General features: G+C 38.3%; 1 protein-coding gene across 2 annotated transcripts in view; it reads left to right on the forward strand.

Moving 5' to 3' along the window:
- The window catches only part of Tusp (WD40 superfamily protein Tusp), a 133,902-nt gene that overhangs the window by 74,719 nt on the left and 46,155 nt on the right, over window positions 1-13,028 (forward strand). For both annotated transcript variants that reach the window (XR_014441785.1, XM_083123989.1), the window contains exons 3-4: window positions 8,245-8,427; window positions 12,622-12,729. Coding sequence is in view for 1 of the 2 variants with exons in the window: in XM_083123989.1 (XP_082980115.1) it covers window positions 8,245-8,427; window positions 12,622-12,729 (291 nt within the window). In the remaining variant the exon portion in view is untranslated. The remainder of the gene's footprint in view (window positions 1-8,244; window positions 8,428-12,621; window positions 12,730-13,028) is intronic.

The following is a 13,028-nucleotide window of genomic DNA, read 5'->3' on the forward strand; positions in this document are numbered from 1 at the left end:
AGACCCCCTGCCTAGCTGTTGAAGCAATTTTCGCAAGTGAAGAGTTGATCTTTAGCTGCGTCACAAACACAATGCTCATGAAGTCAAACATAGTATTTTGTACATCCAATCCACTTGAAACTGGTGGGCGAAATTTGAATCCGTCAGGTAGGCGAAATGTGTGTCTACTTGACGCCGTGCAATGAGACTCTCCCGAAGTCAGAGCACTACTCCTAACCGCTAACAAAAAACTGCATATTGCAGCACATTTCTCACTAACTAACCATACTTATCGGTAACAGTATAGAACCGACAATTTTCTTCAGCTTCTATAAAACGTCGGAACCTCTCAAAAAAAACAAAAAAAACTTCATAAGCCCAATGGACACACAGTGCAATCTACACTCTTCAATATTTCACAGTGGACTGCTTTCGCACTATTTCTAACGTTAGGACCTATGGCATTTGTTGACAACTCATTTAATACTGTATGGTCATAAATGGCAAAGTCACGCTTTTCTGTATTCTATACGCTCCTGCTCATTACAATATCTTACTTTCTAACTTTGGTAATTACTTACCTGAACACAGTTTTAGGTTGTCACCAATGTATCTGAAAATATATCGCCTACATACAACATTACTTGTTTGTTGCCGTGTCTGCAACATATTAGTATGCCTTAGTAAAGAATGTGAATCTTTTAGTATACCAGGAGGGGGGCGGGTAAGAGGGAGAAGGGGAGAGAGAAAGATGGAGGGAGGGGGTATAAATAACTACATGCAGCCCCGATTAGCATACGAGGGTCACTATTTATATTTTGAGCCTTGGCAACACTGATTGAAGTTAGGCGCGATTTGACGTTTGCACGGAATCGTCTGGCATTATTGACCATAACGTACTTCAAATGTTTTGTCAATAGCTTCATTTGTGTTGTTTATGTTGCCTTGGAGATTGCGCGATTAACTCGTGAACATTTTCGTGCGATGATTTTTTACGATTTTCGACGTGGATTATCAAGACAAGAGTGCATCGATCAACTTACTTCCACATTTGGCGATGAAGCCCCATCCTTTGCCACTGTGACATGCTGGTATAACGAATTTAATCGTGGCCGCCATTCGCTCACCGACGAGATTCGCGAAGGTCGTCCAAAATCAGTTGTTGTTCAAGAAAACATTGATGCTGTGCAAAACCTAATACTGCAAGATCGTCATGTGACATACTGTGAGATTGAGGCAACCATAGGCATTAGTTCCACCAGCATATATAAAATATTACATGATCATTTAGCTGTGAGAAAGGTATGTTCTCGTTGGATCCCACACAATTTGACAAAAACTCAAAACGACGCTCGCGTCAATTGGTGCAAACAAATGCTCAATAAATACAATCGTGGTGCTTCAAAAGACGTATATAAGATTGTAAGAGGTGACGAATCATGGATATATGCATATGAGCCGGAACGTAAACAGCAGTCGACTGTATGGGTGTTTCAAGATGAACCCAATCCATCAAAAGTTGTTCGCGCTCGAAGCACATCGAAACAAATGGTCGCCTGTTTTTTCTGGAAAACTGGTCATGTGGCAACTGTGCCTTTAGAGGAACGTAGAACGGTCAACTCTGAATGGTACACAACAATTTGTTTGTTTTCCGTATTTGACCGAAGACCTCTGGCAAACAAACGCCGTCGGATAATTCTTCATCAAGACAATGCCAGCTGTCACACATCTCGTCTAACAACCGACTTTATGAACAGTCAAAAAATCGAATTGATGGGTCATCCGCCGTACGGTCCTGATTTGGCACCCAATGACTTCTTCTTGTTCCCGAATGTCAAGAATAAATTGCGTGGACAACGATTTTCGTCGGCGGAAGACGCCGTTGATGCGTTCAAAAACCATATTATGGAGGTGTCTCAAGAAGATTGGAAAAACTGCTTTGACAAATGGTTCGAACGAATGCAAAAGTGTATTGACCATAAAGGAGAATACTTCGAAAAACAATAAAGCAGTTTTCAATGCCAAATTCCTGTTTTTTCATTGTTAGGCTCAAAATATAAATAGTGACCCTCGTATCTATGCATGAAGTACACAAAAAATAGGGTTTTTTTGTTAAAAACTACAAAAAATAATATCATCGCTCCTTATGGTTAGTTTCCAGTCACAAACCGTTGAGACAGAGTTCGAACAAGGACATTTAAGATGGCGACGAGCTACCTCGAATACTTCTACAATGGATAAATATGTGAATGGTTTTAATTAGTACCTACATTTGTTACCCGATTTCACCAATATCTTCGCTATTAAAGCATGCAATACCATACATAATTGACCTCTTCTATAGAGTAGTTTCTAACTATATAGCTTTGTATTAAAAAAGTTCTGAGTTCAATTTCCAACGGAGACGCATGCTAGTTACTCGGACCGTACTGTGTCTCCTGTCACGATTAGCCTATCTGCGCATAAAGTGAATTAAAACTTGACAGAATTTAAATCATTTCTGTGATTGATCTCTTATTTGGTGAAAGCTATTGCGACATTTTGCGAAGGCATAGGGGAGATAGAGCCCCCCTTCCACACACACACGCACATACATTCACAATTTACACCATTCGTAGAGTGGTGAGATCAACACTACTCTTTGGCCGCCTTTACACCCCACCCCACCCCACCCCCCCCAGGGTTGCCCCCAGGTGCCGATTTATTAGAGACTGGGTGAACACCGGAGCCGCTCCATGCTAGAAAAAATCCACCTAAATTCACCCACTCCGAGAATCGAACAGTCTTAAGAAGAGATATGCTAATCGGAACCGGATCTACACTTTAAAGCGGGATGCGAATGTACAGTCACAGGCAATAAAAATGGGACACCTAGATCCTGAAATACTTGCTTCCCTGCAAGGCGTTGTGTGTATTGCCTAACTCTACGGCGGTGGTAGAAGTTGGCGTAGAAAATCTGCTTTTAAAATCCACTTATCGCTGTAGAGTTAGGCAACACACACAATGGCTTACAGGGAAGCGAATATTTCAGGATCTAGGTGTCCCATTTTTATTGCCGCTGACTGTACCTACAGAAGGAATTGGTTATTTTGCGTCGCTTTTCTATCCATCTAAGTTAATCACAACGATAAGGAAGAACGGTGAAATGATGGGGTACATGAAGGAACCAACTCAATGAAATGTTCTTACCTTTTCAGGATTCGAAGTTAGGACTGCCGACATTGTAGCACGATACTCTAACCTCTCTGCCTCTTAAGTTAATCGCTGAAATGAAGATTAATAACAATTAGATGAAATGGATGAAAGCAACACTATCTAGGCCATAGCCTTTGAAGCCGATGTGGAGAAAGGCAAACCCCAGTTTCACACAACATCGTATTTTCGAAGGCGCGAAAAGAAAAAGTTCACAGTGCAAACTTTCTCCGTCTCTCTCTTCAACAACGTAGCTTTGTGTAATTACCGCTGAATTTTTAATCACTCTTTGTCCAGTTTTCAATTAAGGATAATGGCAGTGGCCCTGGAGGCCGAGCGAAGAACTTTAGAAAAACTTCTTTTCAGTTTTCTTAATTAGAGTTCGATCCGTGTTTGAAGGACTCCTTCTTTGCTGTCATTACATCAACGTTAAAATAATTGTCGCTGCTGTCCGGGATTATGTGGAAGGACTCTCTAATTACAACTACGTCCTTCAAGATGACGTAAAGATCGTTCAAGCATTACCTTTCCTGTCCACGGTTAGGATCAACCGATAGCTGATTGAATTGCTATTTACTTCCAACTGACACCTCGTAGTGCCAAAGCTATTGGAATTCGTATCGTTTCATCTTGCGCTAACCGTTGGTGGACTGACTAATGCTGCTCTTTTTATTCTCAGTTTCTACAAGGTGTAAGATATTGGGATACATATATCGTTAGTGTGAAATCATAATTTTCTACAATACGAGTGTCATTTTCGCCATCCTTCCGTTCCTTTTTAAGACGGCATTCCGTCAGCAATTTATTAAATTGCCGAATTTGTAATAAAAGCCACTGTTATAAGTTGTATTGCATGACATCGTTTATTAAATTCATCTCGCATTCCCCATTTTGAATTTGTTAAAAACCAGCTTACACATGAATACCCCAGAATCTCGTAGATACATTGGAGATATGAAATTGCTATATACATACGATCACTAATGGAAAGTTCAGATGTAACATCCCACCATACGAACTTTCTCTCAGACTGACTGGACGTAAAACACGGAGCAAGGAAACTTTCCACACTGCAACTCCCAGACTCTCACTCGTACAACGTTTCATTATTTCATAGGCTACCGAATCAGTTTAACATAATCTCAAACCAAATAGATATCTTCAGCTCTTCTTCGTCTTTTATCACTAACCTACAAAACATTGGTCCTGTTTTGTTTTTTAACCTACTGTTTAACTATTGCTTCTTCCCGGTTTAAAATTGCTTCTGCTGTACTGGAAATATCAATATATCAATAAATAAATAAATAAGTGTGCTATTTTTATATATTATATTGGCACAAAGTGATTTGCTTATAATTTATCCCCCATAGGGTATTATGTAGTGATGTCGCATTGTAATCAAGAGATACCGGGGTCGATTCCCGGTGTAAATGCATAGTGGTTCGGATTAGAAATGGCCAGAAATTTCTGGACCCAGAATCGAAAATCAGGTACCCGTATACGTTACGTGCTCTCGCCATTGTTGAGCGGTCACGATTTCGATTCCCGATGGAGCTCAAATATTTTGATGAAGCATCGTAAGGACAATTGGGACCCATGATCTCGTCCCTGACGATCGAGTCCTGGCGTGTTCCTTTGTGAGTATCCCTTCATCAGTTTCGTCTAATCTCAATGTCATCGCTTTGTAATCAAGGGATCCCGGGTTCGATTACCGTTGGAGGCACATAGTGGTTCGGACTGCGCTTTAAACTGTAGGTCCAGACTCTATTAGCGTATCTGCATAAAGTGAGCTTAAACAATAATTCACAATTCATGTAATCATCACTTGACCCCATCGTCGCGATTAGCCTGAAAGGGACAGAAAAGAGGCGTAAAATTAAGAGAAATGAATTAATCTTAATGATAACTACATCACAAATGTAGTTCCGAATGCATCTCGCCACGTTCACAACTGCGTGTGTAATGAAGCGAGGCATGCAGCTCTGAACAAGGCAATTTGTGTTCATAAGACGCCCTCCTGCGCCGCCTGGCCATCTGTTACGTGGTTCTTGCAGTTATTGAATTCGGAGAGCAAGTGTCAGCCGCAGATGCGTTGACGCCTCACTCCGTGGAGGAAGCCCCCCTCCCTTCAGATCAATAGCCAGGGCACAGTTCACCGGAGTTCAGCGTCGTGTGGTGAGCGCTACAATTGCCCGTCAATAATTGTTCTATAATGAAATAATGTTAACAATAATTCGAGACCTGACGAGTCACTATCAGGTTTCCGCCAAGTTATTGAAACTAAAATGTCGTATGGTTTCCCAATAACGATTATGGTAGTGATAGTGATAATAATAAATTAATAATTGTGAGTGTAAGGGGGTGAACTTGTGGGAACACCTTGGGAAATGCATTTTTGCAGGTAAACTTGCCTGTTGCGCCGGGACCCACAGCCAGTATACTCCACTGTGATGGTCTTTTCTCATTTTCATCTAACCAGTCCGCGTCCTCATTGTCGTGAGTAGCCCAAAAAGGCAGGAAAAAGCAACAAAAATAAATAATAATAAACGTTCACGTATTTAGTTTACCTTTCAAAGTAATTATTACGCCCAATTTTTCAATTTGCTTATTACATCAGAAATTTTTATATACAGACATGCGCGCACGTTGCAAGGTATGAAATTATAGGTTTTTTTCTAAGCAAAAGAAAAAAGTATTATGCCCACGTGCCTCCTATTGTGCTTTTGTTTCACACAATTTTAAATAAATGTTAGGGATAGATCACTATGGATATTTTACCGATACTTATAAAGTACGTATATAAAATTTACCGAGACTGATAAGCTATATATTCTACGGTCTCGATATAAAATTGCAGATGGTTCATTAATGCATACAACCAAGTAACTACAACGGGTTCTACATATGCATATTCAGGCATTACTTTACATAACCATAGTACATGAATTAAGCCTTACATCAGAGCCGTAGCTAGAGATTTCAGTGCTCGGGGAGAGAGAGGAGAATTCGATACTCCCTGCCCCGTATTCATTGCCCCCACCAATCCCTCCCGTCTCCGGACAAAAGTTGGTCTTTTGGTTATTCGCCTATTTAATAGTCGTGAGAAAACAGCAACCCTACTCCGTTTAGAACCCGTAGTAAAAATGATGTTAATTTTGTTTCCGCAAAATTATTTGGGTTTCCGAAATTACGATTTTCATGGACTGTATGGTCAGTACTTGGGCATATGTTCATGTGTCAAGAGAATTCTAGCCTTCTAGTGTTGCTAACCAAGATTATATGCCACTAAAGTGCCGCTTTTTCACTTCGTGCATAAAATCGCCATTCCTAAATCCTTTAATTGCCGCACATCCCCCCAATTGGTTGCAAATTGCAGAATAGCTTGTCGCTAGTTCCTAAACTTTGAATTATGGCCATAAAATAATTTCTTATTCCGTTTTCTCCCCCAAAATTGGCATTCTCGAAAACTGAACCATTAAGAAATTTCTAATATTTCCTTTGTGGAGTAAACTGCCAACTGAAGGTATTTGAGATATGTCAATAGAAGAGGCTTCATAATGCAAGAAACCTGGTGTGAATATCTCTCCCAGTTATCATGTTAATAACAATCAAACTAAGGGTTGTGCGAATTTTGAAACGAAAGGAATTTTGCATCTCATAATGTAGCTATAGTATTAAACCTACATAATAACTTCACAAAATGCTAACTACATATTTTACAATCTTGACTGTTTCTGATTTTCAAAATGTCCCTGCACATACTCAGTATTTTGTACATTGTGTCATGAACAAATCATATGCATAATTACTTTTGAGGTGACTCACAGAAACTGTACTATTGCGAGAAAAGCAATCAACAGAGTAAAGCTATTTTTTTTGTAAGCTGACAATAATAATAATAATAATTTAGTATGGTGAATACTTTCACAGTGCACTGCAATATTTTCTCTTTTTACTCATTCAGTGCTCCCTTTCTCTTCACCTTATTGAAAGTAATTTACATAAATTTAAGAGTAGTGAATTTATCAGAAATTTTACAAATATGCCTATATGCATACTGACCAATTAATCTGCCTCATCCCCAATAAATAGTATAAATGGACTCCAATTTTTAACTTGCAATTCTTAGATATGATAACGAGAAACAGGAAATTAATAACAATTAAGTATCTTCAATTCACAATTGAATATTATGTTCACACCTTCCTTATTTAATTGTTTGTCCCAATGTGTCAATAGAGACCCAGTTTTTGGGTGTTGATTCAAAATTGTTATGGCAGTCTGTTATATACTTTGATGAATTAGTAGCTCTAGAATAGTACAAAATGTAGTACATAATGATAATCAACGAGTTTGGTGCGGGGCACATCCAGCTGCTCTTGGCGAAAGTCTTTTTCTCAAACATGGCATTGAGATAGTACCAGACTTAACCCTCCTAACCAACTTACATGCATTATTTTCACAATTACAATTCTAATCATGCCTACGTTGTTAGCTTAGAATGCCAGGTTTAGGACTGTTAACAGCCCATTTTCGCAATGTGTTAGCAGGTGGATGTGCCTCTCACTCGACCCATATTCAACACACTTTGCCCAATAAAAAGTCACCTCTAAAAAGGGTTGACAAATCATGGTTTATTATAGATTTGAAATGTTTTTTTTTGTGTGTAAAGAATCTTAATGTTCTCATGAAAGATTGGTCGAAAGTCCAAGTTTGTTTTTTAAGTCGACCTTATGTTCAGGATTGGACCTGCAGTTTAAAGTGGGATTGGAACTTCTGTGAAATGTACTTTCACTGGGATTCAAGACATCAACCCTGATTATGCCATTATGCATCGGAGAAGCCTTGTAGAAACAACTCAACTCTCACAGGAATCAAACCCAATTTAAATATTCCAACTGGAAATCTTATTGCTAAGTAGTGCATGTATGCACTTTGTTGTGCAAATTCAAAGAACTTAGTTGTATATTTTGTTTTACAATGTAGGAACTCTCATTTTTTATTCATGATAATGATGTTACACTCACATAATAGATGGCCCGTTTCACATCTTTATATCTTGCATCATTTCAGGTTATTCTAGTCAAGTGGAATGAGCCATATCAAAAACTTGCATCTTGTGATAGTTCTGGGATCATCTTTGTGTGGATCAAGTATGAAGGCCGCTGGAGCATTGAACTGATAAATGACCGCAACACTCCAGTTACTCATTTCTCCTGGTCCCACGATGGGAGAATGGCCCTTATATGTTATCAGGTGGGCAGTGGCATTTAAAAATAATTTTAATTCATTCATTGTCTTAAATGTATAATTCATTCCATAGACTTTTTCTGTAAAAGTAGACAAAAGAGTAGTAGAAAATAAGTTTGGTATCTAAATAATATCATTGATTGATTTTGTTTATTTTACTTTTCTTTTCTTTTCTTCTACTTTTGTCTAATCGTGAAGATTTCAATTTCAATTTTCGTTTATTAAAGGGCAAGGTTCAACCTGTGGCTGTTCTACCACCTAACCCCAGATGAGGATGAGTGATACGATGAAATTGATGAAAGGACATTCACAAAGAAAACCCATGCCCACGCTGGAATTGAAACCCAGATCACCTGGCATTGTAGCATGTTGTGCTAATCACTCTGTCATGGAGGTCGGCTAATTAATATCATCTTAAAGATAGACAGTGGCAGCACCAGGATTAGTCATCTGGGGGTGCTGAGGGGCTGCGATGTTGAAAATAAAGAAAGCGTCAAATATGCATGCATGTTTTAGCAGAAGCGCAACCACAATTTTTTTGTCTGGGGGGGGGGGGCAAGTACCAGGTTAAAAGTGCCAATAATAATAATAACTACATTATTAGTAGAGTAGTAGTAGTAGTATCAAAGACGATTTTATCCTCGTAAATCACACAAAAAGGGGAGAAGTCGGGTACTAAAGGATTTGTGTTGGACAAACGATTTGAGATATTTTTCAACACGCTCCATTTCACATTAGCTAATAATTGAAAACAAGCACACAAACTATATTTTTGAAAGACAGAAAATGCATGACGAATATAATTTTTTTTGTACATATGACAAATATAACTTGCATGTACAACATATGTTTTACATATATGCAATATCGAGTGACGTAAAAAATTAGAAAATACATATATGCAACATTTTCACACTAAATTGTGTACCTATTCAAATTTTCTTTAATATATATATATAACATATTATTTAAATGCATTACAAAATCAATTCATCCGCCTCATAACAAACCAACAACAAAAATTATATAAATCTTTCAACTGTGCATGCTTCTTTTCATCCAAACAATTGATCATGCATTTAAGACCAAACTGCTTAGTAGTAACAGACTGAAGTACGAGGCGCATCCAGAAAGTAAGTTTCCCTATTTTTTTCCCGTGAAAGTAAACATAATGCGCCGTGTAAATTGTGCATGCGCAGCAGAGCTAATACGTATCAATCATATGCCAGGCGGACAGATCCCGCCCAGTGCCAGTAGTGAGGCAGCAGTGGTCCGAATTGGAAGCTCGTATTCCTTCTCCCGCCGCATGCGAGGTTCGGTCGGTGATAAAGTTCCTAAATGCACAAAGCATTGCGCCAATTTACATTCATCATCAGCTCTGTGAGGTCTATGGGCCAAACATTATGAGTAAGCAGGTGGTGCGTCGCTACGTGCCATTCAAAACAAGAGGTGTGGCATGCTTACTGCAGGTGTTGTGCTCCTCTATGACAATGCTCGTCCGCATACGGCTCGGCGCACAGCAGCTGTTTTGACGGAATTTGGCTGGGAGTTGTTTGATCATCCACCTTTCAGTCCTGATCTGGCTCCCAGCGATTTTCACGTTTTCTTGCACCTCAAGAAATTCCTGTCCTCCGGTGAGCATTTTGGCAACGACGAAGAGCTGAAGACGTCTGTCACACGCTGGTTCCATTCACAGGCGGCAGAGTTCTACGACAGTGGGATCCAAAAGTTGATACGACAAGTGTCTGAATTCTGGTGGTTGCTATGTTGAAAAATAGCTGAACCTTTGCTGTACCTATTGCCAATAAATGGTTTCCTGAAACTGTTTTTTTTTTGTTTTTTTTTTAAAAAAAATAGGGAAACTTACTTTCTGGATGCACCTCGTACATACTTGGCCTTACTTACAATACATTACAGAAAAGAATGATACAGCTTGCTTCGCTCGCAAGAAAATTTTTAGATCCAAATTATTGCAAACTGAAAACAATATTAATTTAATAGGGTGCGCATTGACTCTTTTATAACGTTTTAATTTAGATTGTTCGCCTCCCCCTAGCTACGGCTCTGAACTTTTACAAATTTACGAAGAAAAAAAATTATGAAATGTATTTTTATTTGCATAAAGTTTAAAATAGAGGATGGTAATTGCCTCTCTGTGCTTCTGTGCTCTCCCCTACCTTCCCTATAGGTGCCCTTAGCCATCTAAAAGAAATATATGAAAAGTAGTTCCATCTTGAGTATAATTTTGCCTTGCTTCTTTTTACTTCAATGCCCGCCCCCAAATATAATTTTTTTCTGACCAAGTGTGTGGGAATAATGCCCCCCTGTGGTTGCACCACTGGCTATCTTCCTTCTGCCCTAGATGCTGCGGTGTCAGGACAAAACAGGAAGTGCAGACAACTTCATGTTTGTTAAAATCCGCTTCTGCAGCACCATCCTCATCAAGGAACCTTAACATTTCTTCGCAAACTTTGAGCTCCTAGACAAAGTCTGATTGATTGATTTGCTTTATTTTACTTCACTTTTTGTGCCACTTTTGGCTAATTTGCGAAGATGGGGATGAGTGATGATAAGATGAAATTGATGATGAACATTCACAAACACCCATGCCCTGGCTGGGATTCGAATCTGGGACCCCTGTCATCATAGCACATATAGCATGATGTGTTAACCCCTCTGCCACAGGGGCCAGCCTGACAAACTCTTAAATGGTACATTACTAAACATGTTACGTGGAACAGAACATACTAACAGGTAAACTACCAGTCACGATACAACTCACGTTAAATAATTACCAGAGCATGACCTGATGATATCTTGAAAGCACCTGAATTTTTTTGTTCCAGTGCAACTTTGAGAAAAGAGGAACAACAAGTAGGCTGACATTAAAACCATTTAACAACAATGCCAAAAAAGAAACTCTCTGAGCTGTAGGAAAATATCGAAAAACACAAACAGGCCACTTAAAACAAAAGAAGAAACAATTCTTAACAACATTACTGACGAAAGAAAAGACAACGGCCTCTGATTTTTATAGAGACTGCCGACGGTACAGGAAAATATATGTGGCTTATCTTTCAATGCCTGGCTGTCTTATACAATAACAGCGGTCTCACTACAATACCTAACATTTGGGCACCCAATGTGACTACGACATATGACACTGTAAGAGTTAATGTTTTCAACATAGGTTTTTGAATGGCTGGTGCTGAAGGGGGTGCAGAAGAAAATTATGGGGTGTGCAAGCACCTCTTCATGCCTTCCTGACACTGCCCCTGAAGATATAGCTGGAAGACCTAAATGTGTAAATCATTGTAAGGAAACGGTAAACGTGAAGTAGATGAAGTATAATGCACAAATTAAAATGTGAAGTTTAAAATGTGTGATAATCTATACTATGTATGACTTAACTCGTATTTCAGTCACTTAATATAGCACTCCTGCATGTATTAATTTCAGTTACTGTCATTGAATCATAATATTTTTTTCATCTTGTTTCTTAAAACTCCAGAGCTCCTGAAATAATTGATCAGTGAGAATCTGAAACTGTCACCTAAAGTAAAATATGTTATCTGCAATATGTTGGTGTATTCAGTATTGTAGATGATGATGAGTAGGGCTAGGATTTTTATGACCTAAAAATCACCAAAATATGCAAAATAAAATAGCTCTTTATGACCTAAAATTTAAAAAAATATGCACTATAGTTTGAAAAATATGCCCTTATAACTGGACTGTTTCAAACATCAATATCTAAATGCTGAGATATTTTCACATACGTACTATGTTTAGTTCACTTTATGGGCTCTGAGTTGCAATGCACAATGAATACTTTCTCTAAATTTTGATATAAAAAAAAATGGCCACAGTCCAAAGAAAAAAAACTCTTGAGTAAACATGGGAGTAAGAACGAATCCACTTCGAAAATGACTGTATATTTCTTGAAAATGCAAAAATATGCTGAATATAACCGAAAATCCATCAAAATATGCTCTATCATGCAGAAATGGCCAAATATGCCAAAATATGCCCTTAAAAAGCACCTTAATTTTATTAATTTCTTCATAATATGAATTTCTATGCGTTTGGGGAACACATCACCCTTACCAAAAAAAAAAAATATGCTGTCATAAAAATCCTAGCCCTAATGATGAGTAACAAGAAGTCAAAATATTGTAAGGTCATCTTTCCAATTTCCAGGATGGGTTTGTATTGGTTGGATCAGTGGCTGGGCAGAGGTATTGGTCGTCGATGCTTAATCTTGAATCAACCATCACATGTGGAATCTGGACACCAGATGACCAACAGGTTTGTTCAAGTTTTCTATTTCCAAAAGTATTGTATTGTATTATTTTATCATTGAGAATAATAGTATACTCTTTCATTAGTTCTACTAATATGTTGTCCATAAATTTCCATTTTCATTTTCACACATTTTCATTTATTGTTTAACCTTATTTGGTTGCTGTAAATAACTTTACGGTTGGTGATGTAGACAAAATCTGTAAACTGTTAATTTATTTATTTATTTACATTAATGAACCCAACAGGCTTATACCCAATTTGAGAGTTCATGTTTCACAATGGAACAGAGATACAATTGATCA

The sequence above is a fragment of the Lepisma saccharinum genome, chromosome 6 (assembly GCF_977018435.1).
Source record: "Lepisma saccharinum chromosome 6, izLepSacc3.1, whole genome shotgun sequence".
NCBI classification, from domain to species: domain Eukaryota; kingdom Metazoa; phylum Arthropoda; class Insecta; order Zygentoma; family Lepismatidae; genus Lepisma; species Lepisma saccharinum.